We start from the raw sequence: 12,958 nt of genomic DNA, 5'->3' as shown, positions 1-12,958 counted from the left end.
AGAGAGTGGATCTGACCAATGAGGGCGCATGGGGCCTTTGCCTGAGGAGGGACCCCTTTCTTTGCTTACTTCAGGGGATATTCTAATACCAACCAGAGCCTACGATCCAGGCATCAAGGAGGGAAAACTCCCCACTCCCTGCCACTCTGTTTTATATCTGCAATCCAATTCAGCTACATGCAACTGGGATGGGAGATAAAAAGGTATATTTAGGGACTTAAATAACATCCAAGTAAAGAATGCCACCTGCCAGTCTCTGGCAGGGTGCAAACAGACTACAGTTTAAGGTCTATCTGGATTTACATTACAGAGCTTTTATTTCAGGATGTGAATCTCAGCTGTTAAAAATCCACTCTCAGCTGAAACTAAGAATTTAAATGCTTAGTCAGAGCAAATTATTTTCCAATTAAAAGAAAGGAATCAATTCCTTCGACCCTTTCAAGTTAATTAGAGGTCTTTTCTGACTTCAGAAAATTAAAACTGCTTTCAATTTTTTAAAAATTGCAGAGCTAGACAAAGGGCCTTATTAGAGTGGTACGTTTGGGGGCATAGGGATAATGAAGTAGGTGATCCCAAACATCTTTTGGAAAACAAAACAGTTGTTTGAGGAAGGCAGTGTGCAATGCAATAGCAATAAGAACACACAGCCACCAGATGTCAATGGAGCTGGAATCCAATTCTGGCTCTGCTAGGCTCAGTGTGGCCCTGGGCAAATGACTTCACCTCTGAACTGTGGTCTGTTTACTCACGAAATGGGAACAATACTTCACAGTGCTGTTCTGAGGACTAAGTGTGAAAGCTCCTAGCCTGGACCACCCTTAAGAGGAGCTTAAAGAAGTGTGGCAACAGGCCAGGCACGGTGGCTCACGCCTGTAATCCCAGCACTTTGGGAGGCCGAGGCAGGCGGATCACGAGGTGAGGAGATCGAGACCATCCTGGCCAACATGGTGAAACCCCGTCTCTACTAAAAATACAAAAATTAGCCAGGTGTGGTGGCGTGTGCCTGTAGTCCCAGTTACTTCGGAGGCTGAGGCACTCCAGCATGGCAACACAGTGAGACTCTGTCTCAAAAAAAAAAAAAAAGGTGGCAACAATAATAATGATGATGCCATTCATAATAATATAAAAAAGCCCTCCCTGTTACAGTAACCTCACTGTCTTAAGTCTAGAAATTCAATCTAGGGGCATAAAAAGGAATGAATTAATGGCATTCGCAGCAACCTGGATGGGATTGGAGACTCTTAGTCTAAGTGAAGTAACTCAGGAATGGAAAACCAAACATCGTATGTTCTCACTCATAAGTGGGAGCTAAGCTATGAGGATGCAAAGGCATAAGAATGACACAATAGACTTTGGGGACTCAAGGAAAGGCTGGGAAGGGGGTGAGGGATAAAAGACTACAAATTGGGTTCAGTGTATACTGCTCAGGTGATGAGTGCACCAAAATCTCACAAATCATAGCTAAAGAACTTACTCATGTATCCAAATACCACCTGTTCCCCCAAAAGCCTATGGAAATAAAAATATTAAAATAAAATAAAATACAAAAAAAATGTCAGATTAAAAAAAGAAAGAAAGAAAAAAAGAGATTCAGGCTGGAGGAATCTTAGCTAGGACATAGCTGGGTGAAGACAATCAGAGCCCTCCCCTCCACACTCAGAGTCTCAACAGCGCCCACTGGGTTACGCTCACTTGGTCCCTCAGGGCGAGGTAAGCCCACAGCATTCTGCTCAGCCCCACCCCTTGTGCTGTGTCTGGGCGGTGGCCATGTGCATGCTGGACCATGGCAATCATTCCCCAGAGATGCTCCTTGGTTTTGGTTACAACCGGCCCTGGGGCAGAGGTCGGCCATAGCGGGTGGGCGGATGCCAGATGGGAACACCAAGCCAATTTCTACAGACGCCTGTGAACCCAGGCCTGGTGGGGTGGGCAAGGGACAGCCCGACAGTGGTAACTCTGAACTTGCTCGCCTTTGTGGGTTTAAGCCAGATTCTTAATGTTATTTGAAGACAGTTTTTTGTCTGTGAATATTTATAACAGTGTGAAAACTCCCGGACAGCTGGTAATGCATTTTGAAGTGTGTTAACAACAGTGTATCAAACAGCCCTCTATTGATCCCCTCATACTTTTTTGTGGCCATGCATTTCATACATGGTGCTTATACATTTTGAATAAGAACTTCAAGTACCTTTTGCTTCAAGCGGTTTTTCACCTCTTTTATTCCCATTTTTGCATGATCTTTTGCCTGCATGAAAAATTAATTTAAGTTAAGATTCCCTTTCTGTTTCCAGCAGGGACTATGCTTGATTTCAGTCCGTCGAGAATCACCTTCTCTGATTACTAGAAAAAGGAAGGAAAAATGGGATCATCAAGTCGAAAACATAATGGCTATGAAAACAAATATAACGGTAAAAGGTTAAAAAAAAAAACAACCCTTAAAGAGGCTGGAGAGATTTTATTTTCTGCATTTTGATGGCACAGATTTTTTTTTTCGTTCCCTTCCAAAGCCCTTCTTTTGCTCTCTATAATTATTTATCTCGGCAGCCTGGTGACAGCTACCAGTAAGAGTACAGCAGCCGTGTTTCTGGCTGGAAGATTCAGAATATCCATTCTATTTCACTAGGGCACGGCCCCAGGACCGATTTTCTGCCCAGGCTGAATGGCCGGAACAGACACATTGCTGGGTTTCTACAGTGCATTTCCTACATCTCATTTTGGCAGAGACCCTGGCTTTGATTTCAGGTCATTTTAGACCTGTGTGGTTCTGCTGGCAGCCACCAACCCTGCTAAAATAACCACAGTTTAAGCACAGAGAGGACTAACACAATTAAAAATGGAAATAAAATAAAACCACCCCACTTCAGTGGCTCACGGTCAAATTAGCAAGCAGGAGAAGTCACAAGAAAAAATACACGATGCTTGTGAAAGACGGAGCGCCGGTAACAGATGTGCTCTCCTATTTTCACTCGGCTGTGGACACGAGTCTTACAAATAATGCATTTCCTATAGGGCAGTGATCAGAGAGATGATGAAGAATTGGGGACAAAAATTAAGTGGTGTATGCCATCACGAACACTCTTCAGTAACCTGCAAAGGAGCTGCTTTATTTTGACTCAATAATGGGTATGCCTGCAGGAAGGCTTTGCCAGACACCAGATAGACCATGCTTCTGGGTCTCAGAAACAGAGGCAGGGTGCAGCCACCTGGTCTGCACTTTAAAAGCTAAAACCAGTAGCCTCCCATTTCTCTACTGTGGCAAATGTGTGCACCAAAACTATAAATCAAAAATGTCACTGAACCGGTTATAATAATCTGCTAAATAATTTGAAGAACATGGAGACCTTCAGGAAAGAGTTCAGCAGCCTGAGTCATCTCTGCAACAGAGGACCAGGTATACTTAAGAGTCTCATCGCTTGGCTGGGTGCAGCAGCTCATGCTGGTAATCCCAGCACTTTGGGAGGAGGCCAAGGCAGGAGGATTGTTTGAGCCCAGGAGTTCAAGAACAGCCTGGGTAACATACTGAGACATGTCTGTGTAAAAAAAAAAGGCCAGGTGTGGTGGTGCACACCTGTAGTTCCTGGTGTACTGGGGAGGCTGAGGTGGGAGGATCGCTTGGGCCCTGGAGGTCAAGGCTGCAGTGAGCTGTGATCGCACCACTGCACTCCAGCCTGGGCAACAGAGCAAGACCCTGTCTCAAAAATAGGTAAATAAATAAAGAGTCTCATCATGCTAAGGGACTGATCTGTTTTGGCTCCTGAGAGCAAGACCAGTACTTACGAACTTGTAGACAGTCTTCATGGCTGGGTTTGCTTTGGTCTTTACAGTATTCAGAATTGCTCCACTTCCTTTCTATAATAAAAATGTCAATTAGCAATTTGGGCTGAAGATAGAGTCATCCAACACCAACAAAGACTGCTTCTCTTCAATCAGGCTAAGCAACATTTCAAAGGTATGTAAACACACATTGAGAAATAGGCCTGGATGATAGCTGGTCCCAGCCAGCCAGTTATGGTCCTGGCGGAAGGGCTGTGGGTAGGAGCTGTGGGTGGGTGGGTGTGTGTGGACTGGGGATGAGGAGTGTGAATTGGCGGAGGGGGACTCTAGTCTCAGTGCTCTGCTTGGCACCTGTTCCCTGGCTGGAGGGAACTGCATCGCAGGCTGCCTAAGGCAAGGGCTTCCCTATGGGCATCTGTGGCTTTTCAAGACATTCTAGTTACCACGGATGACACTCAGGTAAGTTTAATAACCATGGACTCCACAGCTGATACCAAGCCGGGGCAGAAAGTGGGGCCCTGATCAGCCAGGATTGTTGGGAAATACATTGCCCTCACCGTGCAACTTCCTTTTCTTGCCTTGGTTTTCTGTGTTGTTTTTTTAAATCTCTCTGGTAGGCTGCCTTCCTTAACATCTAAATCTTGAGAAAAGGAAAGAATAAATAGCCACAAATGTTCACCATGGCTTTAGTTAAATCCGACACAGCAATTTCTCGCTCACTTTCTTTAGGAGCAAAAGTGGGAGGAAGGAGGAGGGAAGGCCGTCCGGCTCCTAAAGGAGACAGTGGAGGGACCTGAAGTGCACAGGGCACGTTTTCATAACTGTCCGTGAATCCGTTTCTCAGTCTCATCCCTGCAGATACATCGTGAGGGTTCTGAAGGCACCAGGCCGAGGGAGGCCTGGTCTCTGCCTTCCAAAACCTCCAGTTGGAGAGGCAGGACAGCACAGTAAATAATTACAACAGCAGGTGATGATGGCTGTAATGGCTGTGTGCACAGGGAGCACGGAGACTTGGAAGATCAGGGAAGGCCTTGGAGATGAAACATTGGACTTGGTCCATGAACGATAAATAGGAGTTGATGTAGGAGATGGGAGGAGAACATTCTAGGGACAGGAAATAGCACATAAAAGAAAATGCAGAAGCTGAAAAGCCATGGTGTATGCTGTAACAAGTGGCTCCTGTACTGCACCATGACACACTCCCATGAGTATAACATCAGAGAAGCAGTAAGTGAGGCTGGGAGGCCAGATGAGGCCAGCTCGTGAAGGGCCCGGAATGCCAGGCTAAGGGGTCTACACTATGGAGCATTTTTAATCAAATTCATCACGGAATCAGGTCTGTGTTGGTTTAAAAAAACTGATTTGGATGGAGAGAGGCTGGAACCAGTGGGTACCTAAGAGAATAAGATATAGTAATGTAATTATTGGTCTTAACATTTAGCAAAATTTTTGGTAACTGCCCACATTAGAAATTTTGAGCTTTAATTAAAAACATTACAATTTGACCTAGAAAGCATTCTATGTTGTAGGACAATGGGAAATTTTCACCCACTCATTTATTCCATACTGCTTTCCAAAATTACTCAGTATCCCATTTAAATGGTCCTTTGGAGTATTGAAACTCCCTTTATCAATCAATCAACAAGTCCTTATTACTCCTCTCTGATTTGCCAAGTGCTGTGTTTGGCCATACAAGAGGAACAAAGGAAGTCTTTCATGAAGGAATTGCTTACTCTCCGCCAACTGCAGCCACTTCCAAGGGACTTGCCTGGCAGCAGTGCACTGACGCATTAGCAGGAGGGAACACTTATCACTTGATGCTGGAGTTGCCTGCTTCGTGCCGGCCTCCCCAGCAAGACAGGGAGCTCCCCCAGGGCAGGGCCTGTACCCTGCTCCCTGCTGCATCCCTAGTACTCAGCATGGTGCCTGGCACACAGTAGGCCTTCAGGACACCTCAATTATAAACTGATGGAAGGGAAAGTCAATATTTCAAATTCTTTAGAGGTTTCAGAAGCCCTATGCCACTGGCTTCTGACACATCAAGATACTTCACAACAACAGTCAACCTCCCAGTGATGTGTTCTCCATCTTCCCAGGAGCCTTTGCTGTGAAAGAGGTTACACAGCAGCAAGAGGGCACATTTTTGGTTTGCCTGTGATCGTGACAATTGCTCTGGCCCTAGAAGGAGACCCCCCCAAATGCTCTAAAACAGCAACATTCCATTCAGTTCTCCTTGGCTGGCTTCCTGCAGAGGAGGAAGCCTCTCATGCCTTTTTCTGACCCCACCAAGTGATGGCTTTGGACAATCCCACCCTTTTAGTCTCCATCTGGCATGAGAAGAGCCTGGCTTTACAAACAAAGGCATCTCCAGCAGAGAGAATGGAGTGCTTCGGGATGGAAGGGGAAGTATAGGGAAGCGGAAGGCTGCCAGGAAGCTAAGGCAGGAGTCCAGGGGGCTCAGAATTGGGTGCACGCTTACCCGGACGGTGGAGAGCCACTGATGGTACAGTTTGTCACTGCCTGGGGAAAGAGAAGTCAGAGAAGCTGTTACTTAAATAGGTGATTTGTCCTTGGGAGTCCTTGAAATTGCTTTTTTGTTTTTTGAGACGGAGTCTCACGTTGTCGCCCACACTGGAGTGCACTGGTGCAATCTCAGCTCCTGGGTTCAAGCAATTCTCCTGCCTCAGTCTCCCGGATTACAGGTGCCCGCCACCACACCTGGCTAATTTTTGTTTTTTTTTTTAGTAGAGACGGGGTTTCACCATGTTGGCCAGGCTGGTCTCGAACTCCTGACCTCAAGTGATCCACCCGCCTTGGCCTCCCAAAGTGCTGGGGTTACAGGCGTGAGCCGGCACGCCTGGCCGAAATTGCTTTCCGCATTCAGGACTTGGAGATCCCTGTGGAGGGTCCCACATCCTGCTCTTACAGGAGGCGGCAGCGAGCCACTGTCACAGGTTTCCCTCTCAAACAGAGCCGATTATGCAGTGCCCTGACTGCAAACTCAGCCGCCACCCCGCTGCCTGCTGGCTGGAGGTCAGGCTCCGAGGCTGCCCCGCCACTCACGTCTAGTCATGCCTCATGAGCTCTCCATCCTGTGCTGCTATGACTCTGCACCACCTTACATTATGTCCCACCACGGGGAACTACTTAAGGGACCACGGGGTCCATAAGCCAGCATCCTCGCAGGCCTCCAGGCCCTTGCAAATACAGCTCCCTTGCCTGGTCACCACACCCTACTCTCTCTGCTTAGTAAACTGGGAGGCGGCTCAGATGTGATGTCCTCTGCAAGCGTCTTCCTCTGAACAGCCCTCTGGAATAGGTAACAGCCACTGAGACATCCATATTGTGGGAAGTACTATGAGGGGCACCAGAGCAGGGACCCCCAGGGCTGTGTGTCCCATTGAAAGGACCCTGCTGGACACACACTGAACCCTCAGAGAATGAGACGGTAAGAAAACGGAAGTGTTGTTGGTAAACTCCGTTCATTTTAAATGGTGGGTCTTAATCCACTGAATAAGTGAACTCAGTTTAGCAACACCTAAAGCCTGTTTTCCTGGAACTCACATGCAACCATTAGAACACAACTCTAGCCTGGCCTCCTTTGTTAAGCCCTCACATCACACAGTAAGGATTAACAGAGCCCCATTCTAACTGCACTGAAATCTGTTTCTACTCCTTTTCCTGCATTGGTTTAATTTCTGTTTGTCTTTAGTCATGCATTTCTCTCTCCTACCTAACACTTCTTGAGGGCAGAACTGGGTCCTCCGCTTTTTACTCCATGGGGCTCTGGACATAGCAGGTGTTCAGGAAATGCTTATCAGTGACTGGCTATTGCTGTTCGTAGACTTCATGGTGATTTTCTTAACTGTGCTTTCCATACAGCACAGGCTGGGAGGGCCTGCAACGTTTATAGGTGGATACTGTGCCTTGCTCTGTGAGCTTAAAAACTGCCAATTGGATTATCACAGTAGTCCAGAATAGACACACACCCAGCAATAAAAGGGGTGTGTGTCTATTCTGGACTACTACCAGCCAGCAGCATGGGTGTTATTTTGCATCTGGTTTTGCCTTCGCTGCCAAAGACTGAGGCAATGGGATTTGGAAAGGTCAGATTGGCATTCAGGAGGCCGACTCAGCCACCAACACCTCTCTGGGCCTCAGATACCTCCTCTGAAAAATGAGAAGACAAGCCCTTCAGTTCTTCAGATCTGCAGAGACCAGGCACTCAGCAATAATTTGTCATATTTTAAAGAAACAGGGCTGGGTATGGTGGCTCACGCCTGTAATCCCAGCACTTTGAGAGGCCGAGGTGGGTGGATCACCTGAGGTCAGGAGTTTGAGACCAGCCTGACCAACATGGTGAAACCCCATCTCTATTAAAAATACAAAAATTAGCTGGGCGTGGTGACACATGCCTGTAATCCTGGCTACTTGGGAGTATGAGGCAGGAGAATCACTTGAACCTGAGAGGCGGAGGTTGCAGCAGTGAGCAGAGATCACGCCACTGCACCCCAGCCGGGACAACAGAGCAAGAGTCTGTCTCAAAAAAAAAAAAAAAAAGAAAGAAAGAAAAGAAAAGAAAAAGGAAAAGGAAAAAAAAAGCTTACTGTACATGGTCCCCATGCCAGGGACTGTCCTGGATGACTGTATAAACCTTCCCTCATATACTCTGATTTAATCTCAAAAGGAATCCTGTGAGGTAGGACATGGTACTCTCAGGGCATGGATAGGAACTTGAGCTAAAGGAGGGGAAATGACTCACCCAGGGTCTCGAAGCTTGTGAGGAGACAAGAGTCCTGACTTGAATCCAGGCCTCCTAACTGAATACTGCACGTGCTTCCCAGTGGACCACGCTGGCCACTACTTTAACTAGACTGTCTACACAGGGGAAGCAACTGACCCTAGGCTGGAGGATTTCATATGGGCCAGTGTGCATTTTGTCAGAAAACGAAGAAGAATTCTTCAAACATTTCAAGGCCAAGCTTGAAATCAGTCTCTTCCTAAGCCCCAGTAAAGGAAAAGCAAGTCACTGCCACTCCTTGTCAAATATGCCCTATACGATGGCAGCCTGCAGCCCCGGAAGGAAAATGAGATGCTTCTCACCAGCGTACTCGCCCATGTTGATTTCCTCTTCAAAAACATCACTGAAACCTTCGCCGGAATTGAGAAGATCTAATCGACCATCAATAAACTATAGAAAGAAAGAACAAAAGCACAACAGCTGTTACGAAGAAAAGGGGGAAAAACCATTCAGCTGGGCACCTTACTGTATCCAAGGTAGGAGTTTTCTAAAAGTAAGGTTCAACAGGCAAGTTTCTTTCTAAAATACCGGCTGCATGTTTATGATAACTTGGAAAACCACACGGCAGATCTGCAAAGGGTCTGTCTGGTCAGTGACTGCCCTCTTCACCCAATCCCCCTCCCCTGAGCCTCTTTTGCCTGGGGCCTGAGTCCCATCCATGCCTGTGGCCTCAGTGCTTAGAGTGGAGACAGCTGCAGAAATCCCCGCCAGGGAGCCAGACCCACGCCAGACCAAGGAGGGTGGCACCTGCTTGAAGAGCTGCAGCTGCGTGGCGTTCTGCAGGAACTGCCTCATGGCTCCAGAGCGGTAGTGGGACACGAAGGCTTCCTCACAGAAAGTGATCGGCTCCTCCTGGGAAGTGCAGAGGGGAGAGGAGGGTCATTGGCATAGTGTAAGAGCCATCAGTTCTGAAATTCCTATATGCAGAGCTTCCCCATCTGCTATTTTTTTTTTTTTTTTTCTTTTTTTTTTTTTTTTTTTTGAGATGGAATATCACTCTGTCATCTAGGCTGGAGTGCAGTGGCGCTATCTCAGCTCAGTGCAACCTCTGCCTCCCAAGTTCAAGCCATTCTCCTGCCTCGGCCTCCCGGGTAGCTGGGATTACAGGTGTCCCCCACCATGAGTGGCTAATTTTTGTAGTTTTAGTAGAGATGGGGTTTCACCATGTTGGTCAGGCTGGTCTCAAACTCCTGAACTCAAGTGATCCACCCACCTTGGCCTCCCAAAGTGCTGGGATTACAGGTGTGAGCCACTCTGCCTGGCCCCCATCTGCTAATTTTTCTAACCCTCATGAGTGCAGTAGCTATTATCAAGGAATTCATTTCCTTTATGGATGAGGAAGCTGTTTCCGAGAGGAAGAGTCATCCTACAAAGTCACAGAGAGGGTGGGTGGCAGAGCAGGAACCAACAGTCAGATTCTATATCCCATCTCCCCTTCCATACTCCAAGGGCTATTTAGGGAGAAATGCCTTCCAATGTGAAGATTTCCAAACTTTTCCCTTTTAGCAGCAGAACCCTTTATTCAGATAGGATTTTATGCAGAAGCAGCCCTGCTAGGCTGGACGCGGTGGCTCATGCCTGTAATCCCAGGTCTTTGGGAAGCCGAGGCAGGTGGATCACCTGAGGTCAGGAGTTTGAGACCAGCCTGACCATCATGGAGAAACCCTGTCTACTAAAACTACAAAATTAGCGAGGCATGCTGGCTCATGCCTGTAATCCCAGCTACTCAGGAGGCTGAGGCAGGAGAATCACTTAAACCCAGGAGGCGGAGGTTGCAGTGAGCTGAGATCACTCCATTGCACTCCGGCCTGGGCAACAAGAGCGAAATTCCGTCTCAAACAAAACAAAACAAACCCAAAAATGAGCTGAGCCGAGTGTGTTGGCAGGCGCCTGTAAGCCCAGCTACTCGGGAGGCTGAGGAAAGAGAATCGCTTGAACCTGGGAGGCAGAGGTTACAGTGAAATGAGATAGCGCCATTGCACTCCAGCCTGGGCAACAGAGTGAGACTCCATCTCAAAAAAGAAAAAAAAAAGTTACATAGAAGGAACCCTGTTACCCGAGCTCCATAATGCAGAGCTCAGCTGCTCTGGAGAACCTGGGCATAGAGCAGGGGTGGTGGCTGGGTTCTCCAGGCTTAGCCACCTTCTCATCCCCCCACATCGCAGGCATCTTTGCAGTCCCTAGGCCACTGGCTGTGGGACACACTTTGAAAACGATTTACACGGTGATCTTAACCAATAGCGAACTGAAATTTTAAAATAATTATTTTAAAGAACAGGGATGATAAAAAATAAAATATACTATCCAATCGATTTTGTGCTTATGCTGTTTGATAAGCAAGTTTGCTTTTACCAAACCATATTTTATGAGTCAAGACGACGATACCCTGAGTTTAAAAAAAATTCCTATCCGTATAGAGTTAACACCTTAATCTTTCTTTGAACACATCTGGAGTGCTTGTCTACACAGACAAGTCTTTAATTTCAGCGGTGTATTCTCAATTCTGAAAGATCAGACTTTCAGATCTTGAGCTGAATTAAGGGTAACACCCCACCCCCCAGCCTTGGTAGCAGACACAGAGATGTTTGAAGCTCCACTTTTATCCTATTTTAATGAGTTGCATGAGTGTTAAATTTACTGTCGAGCTTCTGTAAGTTCTAAGAGTTCTTCCTGCTTAAATCTAGCCAATATGAACTCAGAAACTGGGCAGACTTATTGCACAAGGGCTGTGAAGATGACCCAAAAATATTAGGGTAAGGAGAATATTTATTTTTATACAGTTGCACCCTACCTAATTTTACAAATGATCTGAGACAGCTTATATGAGCATCTAAAACAACAAAGAAAAACATCAGGGCTGCAAAATACATAGATATATAAAAAGTATTTATTTGGGAAAAAAGTAGCTGGGTATGTAGGTCCTATGTGGCTTCCAAGTTACAAAATTAGCTCTAAACTTCCCGGCTGCTGGAGCAAGAAGGAAAACAATGTAAACTTTACTTTGTGTACAAGAAAAAAAAAAAAAAACCCACACTAGTTCCTTGGGAAAAATAGCTTTATGTTCCATTTATTACGTTGGCATGGGTTTACATCTTCCTTGCTCAATAGCCAAGAAACCAGCTAGTGATAACTAACAGAAGCCCAGCTAGAATTCCATTCCTGTGGCTTGGAAGTTTTGTTCTCACTCTTGGGACCAGAGCAGGGCAATTAATTCTCTCTCCAGGTGATCTCATCCATGCACCCAGCATCACTCATACACTGATGACTCCTGACAAATCCTGGCAGCTCAGACACCTTTCCGAAGCTCTATACCCATCCATCTCAACCTCCACCTGATGGCCCACTGGCGTCTCAAACTCAAAATAGCCTGAAACTTCCAATTATTATCCCATCAAGACTGCGCCCCAAATCTATTTTTGTTTTTTTCTTAACTGTCATTTTCCACGGTTACCCACAGTGGACCTATCAGACTTTCTAACTCCTTCCTATTTTACCTGAGAATTGTCTCACACTCACTCCTGGCTCTCCATCTCACTACCTTGGAGCACGCCTGGACAGGCTTAAACCATGGTGGAGGTTTAACTCCATGCTCCTCTCCTGTTTCATCCCTCCCATTCTACTCCAATTCTTCTGGCTAGAGTGCTTTCTAAAATGCAAACCAGACCACATCACTATCCTATTCAGGAACTCTGCACAGATGTTACCTTTGTGTGATTATTTGACGAGTGTCTCTTTTTCCCACTAGACAATATGCTTCACACAGGCTGGAATGGTGTCTGTTTTGTTCAACACTATGCGCCTAGCAACATGTGTGGCCCACACAAGGGCCCAATATGGGTGAAGAAAGGGGGAGAGCTCCTTAACCAGCAAACGCACCCTCCCGAAGCTGACCCTGGCTTCCTTTCCTAGAGTCCTTCTGTGTCACTTTGCCTCTGGCCTTCCACATACCTCATGCTCCAAACACATCCCATGATCACCCGCCACATCCTTCGTTCCCCGCCTTCTTCTTTGCTTTTGCCAGTTCTATTCCTCCTTGGACTGTCCTCCTGACACATGCAGGCCTCTGTGTGGCAGTCACTCATCCCTGCTTGCTGCTCCCAGTGCCGCGTGCACTCCTGGACACTGGGATAGTCTTCACTGGTATCCCCTCTCACCAGGAGCTCAAGGGGCCAGAGGCTGAACTCATCTCTATATGCCCCAGGTAGAGCCTAGCACCTAATTAGAAGCTCAGGGATGTTGGTTAAAGAAGCACGAAATGAGTTGAACCCTGCTTCCAGCCACAGGAGCCTTGTGGTCTCAGTGTGTCTCTGACACTGCTTGGCCTGATGGTAAAAAGGTCTCAGAGCACAATGCCAGGCAAGTACCACCCATGCACAGTGAGTT

The 12,958-nt window shown here is 46.8% G+C and overlaps 1 protein-coding gene across 1 annotated transcript in view; it reads right to left on the bottom strand.

The window, feature by feature from the left end:
* Window positions 1-12,958, bottom strand: part of DENND1A (DENN/MADD domain containing 1A) — a 497,552-nt gene that overhangs the window by 67,808 nt on the left and 416,786 nt on the right. The window contains exons 12-16 of the mRNA XM_011931409.1: window positions 9,323-9,427; window positions 8,878-8,965; window positions 6,254-6,294; window positions 3,778-3,849; window positions 2,189-2,245 (exon numbers count right to left, since the gene is read on the bottom strand). Coding sequence (XP_011786799.1) covers window positions 2,189-2,245; window positions 3,778-3,849; window positions 6,254-6,294; window positions 8,878-8,965; window positions 9,323-9,427 — 363 coding nt within the window. The remainder of the gene's footprint in view (window positions 1-2,188; window positions 2,246-3,777; window positions 3,850-6,253; window positions 6,295-8,877; window positions 8,966-9,322; window positions 9,428-12,958) is intronic.

The sequence above is a fragment of the Colobus angolensis genome, unplaced genomic scaffold (genome assembly GCF_000951035.1).
Source record: "Colobus angolensis palliatus isolate OR3802 unplaced genomic scaffold, Cang.pa_1.0 Scaffold9, whole genome shotgun sequence".
Classification (NCBI taxonomy): domain Eukaryota; kingdom Metazoa; phylum Chordata; class Mammalia; order Primates; family Cercopithecidae; genus Colobus; species Colobus angolensis.
The sequence above is the reverse complement of the archived record's forward strand: the minus strand, read 5'-3'. Positions and strand labels throughout refer to the sequence as shown.